We start from the raw sequence: 8751 nt of genomic DNA on the forward strand, positions 1-8751 counted from the left end.
CCATTGGTCCGCGCTCCTCTTCCCACCCCCCCCTCCCCCTCCCTGCGGCGTCTCCGTGGTGACGAGCGGCGCCGGCGATTGGTGGAGAGCGGGCGGCGTGAAGGGGCGGGGCGACGTCGTGACGTCGGGGGTATATAAAGGGGCGGGGCGGGGGGGGAGCGGCAGAGCGGCGGCGCCATGGAGGGCAGGTGCGCATGCGCGGGGCCGCTCTGAGGGTCTCTGTGGGGCTGAGGGCCGCTGTGGGGCGGGATGTGGGGCCCGCAGGGTGGGGGAGCCCTTTTTGGGGGTTTCCGTGAGGAGATGTGGGGCTCTTTTGGGGGGGGGATCCCTTTTTCGGGGGTCGCTGTGGGGCGGGGGGGGGGGGGCTGAAGGTTTGGGAGCCCTTTTGGGGGGGGGGGAGTGTGTTTCTATGGGGCTGAGGGCCGCTGTGGGGCCCAGACTTTGGGGTCCCACTTTGGGGGTCTCTGTGGGGCGGGTGGGGGTCTCTGTGGGGCGGATGTGGGTCTCTATGGGGCGGATGTGGGTCCCTCTTTGGGGGTCTCTGTGGGGCGGATGTGGGTCTCTGTGGGGCGGATGTGGGTCCCACTTTGGGGGTCTCTGTGGGGCGGATGTGGGTCCCACTTTGGGGGTCTCTGTGGGGCGGATGTGGGTCCCTCTTTGGGGGTCTCTGTGGGGCAGATGTGGGTCTCTGTGGGGCGGATGTGGGTCCTTCTTTGGGGGTCTCTATGGGGCGGATGGGGGTCTCTATGGGGCGGATGGGGGTCTCTATGGGGCGGATGGGGGTCTCTATGGGGCGGATGGGGGTCTCTATGGGGCGGATGGGGGTCTCTATGGGGCGGATGTGGGTCCCTCTTTGGGGGTCTCTGTGGGGCGGATGTGGGTCCCTCTTTGGGGGTCTCTGTGGGGCGGATGTGGGTCCCACTTTGGGGGTCTCCGTGGGGCGGATGTGGGTCCGTCTTTGGGGGTCTCCGTGGGGCGGATGTGGGTCCCTCTTTGGGGGTCTCTGTGGGGCGGATGTGGGTCCTTCTTTGGGGGTCTCTGTGGGGCAGATGTGGGTCCTTCTTTGGGGGTCTCTATGGGGCGGATGGGGGTCTCTGTGGGGCGGATGTGGGTCCCTCTTTGGGGGTCTCTGTGGGGCGGATGTGGGTCCCACTTTGGGGGTCTCTGTGGGGCGGATGTGGGTCCCTCTTTGGGGGTCTCTGTGGGGCGGATGTGGGTCCCTCTTTGGGGGTCTCTGTGGGGCGGATGTGGGTCCCTCTTTGGGGGTCTCTGTGGGGCGGATGTGGGTCCTTCTTTGGGGGTCTCTGTGGGGCGGATGTGGGTCCTTCTTTGGGGGTCTCTGTGGGGCGGATGTGGGTCCTTCTTTGGGGGTCTCTGTGGGGCGGATGTGGGTCCTTCTTTGGGGGTCTCTATGGGGCGGATGTGGGTCTCTGTGGGGCGGATGTGGGTCTCTCTTTGGGGGTCTCTGTGGGGCGGATGTGGGTCTCTCTTTGGGGGTCTCTGTGGGGCGGATGTGGGTCCCTCTTTGGGGGTCTCTGTGGGGCGGATGTGGGTCTCTCTTTGGGGGTCTCTGTGGGGCGGATGTGGGTCTCTCTTTGGGGGTCTCTGTGGGGCAGATGTGGGTCTCTGTGGGGCGGATGTGGGTCCCTCTTTGGGGGTCTCTGTGGGGCGGATGTGGGTCCCTCTTTGGGGGTCTCTATGGGGCGGATGTGGGTCTCTGTGGGGCGGATGTGGGTCCCACTTTGGGGGGGTCTCTATGGGGCAGATGTGGGTCTCTATGGGGCAGATGTGGGTCTCTATGGGGCGGATGTGGGTCCCACTTTGGGGGTCTCTATGGGGCGGATGTGGGTCCCTCTTTGGGGGTCTCTATGGGGCGGATGTGGGTCCCTCTTTGGGGGTCTCTATGGGGCAGATGTGGGTCCCACTTTGGGGGTCTCTATGGGGCAGATGTGGGTCTCTATGGGGCGGATGTGGGTCTCTCCTTGGGGGGGTCTCTATGGGTCTGGGGGGCCGCTATGGGGCGGATGTGGGGCGCGACCCCCTGCGTCCCCTCCCCCCGCTGTGGGGGGGGGTGGGGCGGCCCCTCCCCCCCTCCCCCTCTGTGCCCCACGGCGGTCCCAAAGTCCCTTTGGCTCTGTGCCCCACGGCGCCGCCGGGACGGGGGTCAAGGTCTGCGCCGTGGGGCGGGATGGGGGGGGGGGGATGGGCTTGGGGGTCACGCTATGGGTCACGCTATGGGTCCCACCGGGGGTTGGGGGTCACGCTATGGGTCTGGGTCACCCTATGGGTCACGCTATGGGTCCCACCGGGGGTTGGGGGTCACGCTATGGGTCTGGGTCACGCTATGGGTCCCACCGGGGGTTGGGGGTCACGCTATGGGTCTGGGTCACCCTATGGGTCACACTATGGGTCCCACCGGGGTTGGGGGTCACGCTATGGGTCTGGGTCACTCTATGGGTCACACTATGGGTCCCACCGGGGGTTGGGGGTCACGCTATGGGTCTGGGTCACCCTATGGGTCGCGCTATGGGTCCCACCGGGGGTTGGGGGTCACGCTATGGGTCTGGGTCACCCTATGGGTCACACTATGGGTCCCACCGGGGGTTGGGGGTCACGCTATGGGTCTGGGTCACCCTATGGGTCACACTATGGGTCCCACCGGGGGTTGGGGGTCACGCTATGGGTCTGGGTCACCCTATGGGTCACACTATGGGCCCCACCGGGGGTTGGGGGTCAATCTATGGGTCCCGGTTGATGTTGGGGTCAATCTATGGGTCTGGACTGCCCCCACGGCTGAATCTGTGGGTCTTAATGGGTTCTGATGGTCACTCTATGGGTCACGGTTGACGTTGGGGGTCAACTTATGGGTCCCCCCCGAGGTTGGGGGTCACTCTATGGGTCCCAATTGACACTGAGGGTCACTCTATGGGTCCCAGTTGATGTTGGGGGTCAATCTATGGGTCCTGATTGACACTGATGGTCAACTTATGGGCCCCCCCCGAGGTTGGGGCTCAACTTATGGGTCCCCCCCGAGGTTGGGGCTCAACTTATGGGTCCCACTCGAAGTTGGGGGTCAATCTATGGGTCCCAGTTGATGCTGAGGATCAATCTATGGGTCCCAGTTGATGTTGGGGGTCAACTTATGGGTCCCCCCCGAGGTTGGGGGTCACTCTATGGGTCCCGGTTGATATTGGGGGTCAGTCTATGGGTCCCGATTGATGCTGATGGTCAACTTATGGGTCCCCCCGAGGTTGGGGGTCAATCTATGGGTCCCGATTGACACTGAGGATCAATCTATGGGTCCCAGTTGATGTTGGGGGTCAATCTATGGGTCCTGATTGACACTGATGGTCAACTTATGGGTCTCCCCCAAAGTTGGGGGTCAACTTATGGGTCCCACTCGACGTTGGGGGTCAATCTATGGGTCCCAGTTGATGCTGAGGATCAATCTATGGGTCCCAGTTGATGTTGGGGGTCAACTTATAGGTCCCCCCCGAGGTTGGGGGTCGCTCTATGGGTCCCAATCGATACTGAGGGTCACTCTATGGGTCCCAGTTGATATTGGGGGTCAATCTATGGGTCCTGATTGACACTGATGGTCAACTTATGGGTCCCCCCCGAGGTTGGGGGTCAATCTATGGGTCGCAGTTGATGCTGAGGATCAATCTATGGGTCCCAGTTGACGTTGGGGGTCAATCTATGGGTCCTGATTGACACTGATGGTCAACTTATGGGTCTCCCCCGAAGTTGGGGGGTCACTCTATGGGTCCCAGTTGATGCTGAGGATCAATCTATGGGTCCCAGTTGATGTTGGGGGTCAACTTATAGGTCGCCCCCGAGGTTGTGGGTCACTCTATGGGTCCCAATCAATACTGAGGATCAATCTATGGGTCCTGGTTGATATTGGGGGTCAATCTATGGGTCTCAATTGATGCTGATGGTCAACTTATGGGTCCCCCCTGAAGTTGGGGGTCAATCTATGGGTCCCAATCAATACTGAGGGTCACTCTATGGGTCCTGGTTGATATTGGGGGTCAATCTATGGGTCCCGATTGACGCTGATGGTCAACTTATGGGTCCCCCCCGAGGTTGGGGGTCCCTCTATGGGTCCCAGTTGACACCGAGGGTCCCTCTATGGGTCCCGCCTGAAGTTGGGGGTCACTCTATGGGTCCCAGTTGATGTTGGGTGTCAATCTATGGGTCCCGATTGACGCTGATGCCCAACTTATGGGTCCCCCCCGAGGTTGGGGCCCAACTTATGGGTCCCCCCCGAGGTTGGGGGTCACTCTATGGGTCCCCCCCGAGGTTGGGGGTCACTCTATGGGGTGACGCGGGTTCCCCCCCCCCCCCCAGCTACGAGGCGTGCGCGGAGGCGGCGGCGTGGGTCCGGGCGCGGGTGCCCACCCCCCCGCGGGTGGCGCTGGTGTGTGGGTCGGGGTTGGGGGCGCTGGCGCAGGACCTGCAGGAGCCCCACACCTTCGACTACGCCGACATCCCCCACTTCCCCCGCAGCACCGGTCAGCCCCACGGCGGCGCCTCGGGGGGGGGTTGGGGGGGCACTTGGGGGGCACTTGGGGGGCTGGGGGTGGGATTGGGGGGCACTTGGGGGGCATTTGGGGGCACTTGGGGGGCTGGGGGTGGGGTTTGGGGGCACTTGGGGGGCACTTGGGGGGCTGGGGATGGGATTAGGGGGCACTTGGGGGGCTGGGGGTGGGGTTTGGGGGCACTTGGGGGGCGTTTGGGGGCACTTGGGGGGCTGGGGGTGGGATTAGGGGGCACTTGGGGGGCACTTGTGGGGCTGGGGGTGGGGTTTGGGGGCACTTGGGGGGGTGGGATTAGGGGGCACTTGGGGGGCACTTGGGGGGCTGGGGGTGGGGTTTGGGGGGCACGTGTGGGGCTGGAGGGGGCACTTGTGGGGCAGGAGGCGGGTTTTGGGGGCACTTGTGGGGCTGGAGGGGCCACTTGGGGGGCAGGAGGTGGGATTGGGGGCCACTTGTGGGGCTGGAGAGGGCACTTGTGGGGCAGGAGGGGGGATTAGGGGCCACTTGGGCTGGAGGGGCCACTTGTGGGGCAGGAGGTGGGTTTTGGGGTCACTTGTGGGGCAGGAGGTGGCACTTGTGGGGCTGGGGGTGGGATTAGGGGGCACTTGTGGGGCTGGGGGTGGGGTTTGGGGGCACTTGGGGGGCTGGGGGTGGGGGCCACTTCTGGGGGTGGGATTGGGGGGCACTTGTGGGGCACTTGGGGGGCTGGGGGTGGGGTTGGGGGCACTTGGGGGGCCGGAGAGGCCACTTGTGGGGTTGGGGTGGGGTTTGGGGGCACTTGTGGGGCTGGAGGGGCCACTTGTGGGGCAGCAGGTGGGTTTTGGGGCCACTTGTGGGGCAGGAGGTGGGATTTGGGGCCACTTGTGGGGCTGAGGTGGCCACTTGTGGGGCTGGGGGTGGGATGTGGGGCTGGCGGGGGGGAGGGGCGGCTGTGGGGTTACTTGTGGGGCTGACCCACACCTCCCCCCCCAGTGCAGGGCCATGCGGGGCGGTTGGTTGTGGGGCGCTTGGGGGGCGGGAGAGGGCACTTGTGGGGCAGGAGGTGGCACTTGTGGGGCTGGGGGTGGGATTAGGGGCCACTTGTGGGGCTGGAGGGGGCACTTGTGGGGCAGGAGGTGGGATTTGGGGCCACTTGTGGGGCAGAAGGAGCCACTTGTGGGGCTGGAGAGGGCACTTGTGGGGCTGGGGGTGGGATTAGGGGCCACTTGTGGGGCAGAAGGTGGCACTTGTGGGGCAGGGGGTGGGATTTGGGGGCACTTGTGGGGCTGGAGGTGGCCACTTGTGGGGCTGGGGGTGGGATTAGGGGCCACTTGTGGGGCTGGAGAGGGCACTTGTGGGGCTGAGGGGGGCACTTGGGGGGCAGGAGGTGGGATTTGGGGGCACTTGTGGGGCTGGAGAGGGCACTTGTGGGGCTGGGGGTGGGATTTGGGGGCACTTGTGGGGCAGGAGGGGCCACTTGTGGGTCTGGGGGGGATTTGGGGCCACTTGTGGGGCTGGAGGGGCCACTTGTGGGGCAGGAGGGGGCACTTGTGGGGCAGGAGGCGGGTTTTGGGGGCACTTGTGGGGCTGGAGGGAGCACTTGTGGGGCAGGAGGTGGGTTTGGGGCCACTTGTGGGGCAGAAGGTGGCACTTGTGGGGCTGGGGGTGGGATTTGGGGGCACTTGTGGGGCTGGAGGTGGGATTAGGGGCCACTTGTGGGGCAGGAGGGGGGATTTGGGGCCACTTGTGGGGCAGGAGGGGGCACTTGTGGGGCTGGGGGTGGGATGTGGGGCTGGCGGGGGGGGAGGGGCAGCTGTGGGGTGACTTGTGGGGCTGACCCACACCTCCCCCCCCAGTGCAGGGCCACGCGGGGCGGTTGGTTGTGGGGCGCTTGGGGGGCGTCCCCTGCGCCGTCCTTCAGGGCCGCTTCCACCTCTACGAGGGCTACAGCCCCGCGCAGGTAACCCCCCCTCTGCCCCATAAGTGTGGGGCCGGCCCCATGAGTGGGGGTCCCGCCCCATAGATGTGCCTCCCGCCCCCATATATGGCAATTTCTGCCCCATAGATTTCGGGTTTTGCCCCATAGAGGACTGTCCCGCCCCATAAGTGTGGGGCTCAGCCCCATAAGTGGGGGTCCCGCCCCATAGATGTGCCTCCCGCCCCCATATATGGCAATTTCTGCCCCATAGATTTCGGGTTTTGCCCCATAGAGGACTGTCCCGCCCCATAGAGGACTGCCCTGCCCCATAAGTGTGGGGCTGGCTCCATAAGTGGGGGTCCCGCCCCATAGATGTGCCTCCCGCCCCCATATATGGCAATTTCCGCCCCATAGATGTCGGGTTTTGCCCCATACTGGACTGTCCCGCCCCATAAGTGTGGGGCTCAGCCCCATAAGTGTGGGGCTGGCCCCATAAGTGGGGGTCCCGCCCCATAGATGTGCCTCCCGCCCCCATATATGGCAATTTCCGCCCTATAGATGTCGGGTTTTGCCCCATAGAGGACTGTCCCGCCCCATAAGTGTGGGGCTCAGCCCCATAAGTGTGGGGCTGGCTCCATAAGTGGGGGTCCCGCCCCATAGATGTGTCTCCCGCCCCCATATATGGCAATTTCCACCCCATAGATGTGGAACTGTCCCCTCCCAGTGCCTCCCAGTATATCCCAGTCCTTCCCAGTGCCCTCAAATCCCTTCCCAGTCCCCTCAGTGCCTCCTATTGCCCCAAACCCCCTCCCAGTATATCCCAGCGCCTCCCAGTACCCCCCAGTCCCCTCCCAGTGCCCCCAAATCCCCCCCCAGTCCCCTCCCAGCGCCCCCGAATCCCCTCCCAGTATATCCCAGTCCCCTCCCAGTGCCCCCAAATCCTCTCCCAGTGCCCCTAAATCCCTTCCCAGTGCCTCCCCAGTATATCCCAGTCCCCTCCCAGCGCCTCCCAGCACCCCCGAATCCCCTCCCAGTATATCCCAGTCCCCTCCCAGTGCCCCCAAATCCCCTCCCAGTCCCCTCCCAGTGCCCCCAAATCCCTTCCCAGTGCCTCCCAGTCCCCTCCCAGTGCCCCCAAATCCCTTCCCAGTGCCTCCCAGTCCCCTCCCAGTGCCCCCAAATCTCCTCCTAGTGCCTCCCCAGTATATCCCAGTCCCTCCCAGTCCCCTCCCAGCGCCTCCTATTGCGCTGTAATTCCCTCCCAGTATATCCCAGCGCCTCCCAGTGCCCCCAAATCCCCCCCAGTCCCCTCCCAGTGCCCCCAAATCCCCACCCAGCGCCTCCCAGTCCCTCCCAGTGCCCCCAAATCCCCTCCCAGTGCCTCCCCAGTATATCCCAGTCCCCTCCCAGCGCCTCCCAGTGCCCCCAAATCCCCTCCCAGCGCTTCCCAGTCCCCTCCCAGTCCCCTCCCAGTGCCCTCCCAGTGCCTCCTATTGCCCCCTAATCCCCTCCCAGTATATCCCAGTCCCCTCCCAGCGCCCCCAAATCCCCTCCCAGTCCCTCCCAGCCCCCCCAAATCCCCTCCCAGTGCCTCCCAGTCCCTCCCAGCGCCCCCAAATCCCCTCCCAGTCCCTCCCAGCCCCCCCAAATCCCCTCCCAGTATATCCCAGTCCCTCCCAGCGCCCCCCCCCCCTCCCCCAGGTGGCCATGCCGGTGCGCACACTGGCCTTACTGGGAGCCCACACGGTGGTGTTGACCAACGCGGCCGGTAGTCTGCGCTCCCAGTTGGCCCCCGGTCACTTACTGGTCATCCGCGACCACATCGACTTCCCCGGCCTGGCCGGCCGCAGCCCCCTGGCCGGCCCCAACGACGAGAGGTTTGGGGCGAAAAAGGGCCGGTTTGGGCAAAACGGGGGGGGGGGAGGGGGGAGGAGGGGGTTTGGGGGGAAAAAAGGGGGTTTTGGGCAAAAAAAATGGGGGGGGTTGGGGGGAAAAAGGGGTTTGGGGGGAAAAAAGGGGGTTTTGGGCAAAAAAAGGGGGTTTTGGGCAAAAAAAGGGGGGTTTGGGGGGGGAAAAGGGAATTTTGGGCAAAAAAAGGGGATTTTGGGCAAAAAAGGGGGGTTTGGGGGGGAAAAGGGAATTTTGGGCGGAAAAAGGGGATTTTGGGCAAAAAAAGGGGGTTTTGGGCAAAAAAAGGGGGTTTTGGGCAAAAAAAGGGGGGTTTGGGGTTTGGGGGGGAAAAGTGGGTTTTGGGGGGGAAAAGGGTTTGGGGGGAAAAAAGGGGGTTTTGGGCAAAAAAAAAAGGGGGTTTTG

The 8751-nt window shown here is 64.4% G+C and overlaps 1 protein-coding gene across 1 annotated transcript; it reads left to right on the top strand.

Annotated features, from left to right (window-relative positions):
- Positions 1-173: 173 nt before the first annotated feature.
- LOC309684108 (purine nucleoside phosphorylase-like) lies at positions 174-8336 on the top strand (the record flags this gene model as incomplete). The annotated part of the gene is made up of 4 exons (XM_082500061.1): positions 174-188; positions 4354-4517; positions 6377-6480; positions 8140-8336. Coding segments are annotated over exons 1-4 (476 nt in total), but the record flags the coding sequence as incomplete, so codon positions are not given.
- Between the last annotated feature and the right edge of the window lie 415 nt (positions 8337-8751).

Source organism: Vanellus vanellus (genome assembly GCF_965231255.1).
Source record: "Vanellus vanellus genome assembly, contig: HAP1_SCAFFOLD_1644, whole genome shotgun sequence".
Taxonomy (NCBI): Eukaryota; Metazoa; Chordata; class Aves; order Charadriiformes; family Charadriidae; genus Vanellus; species Vanellus vanellus.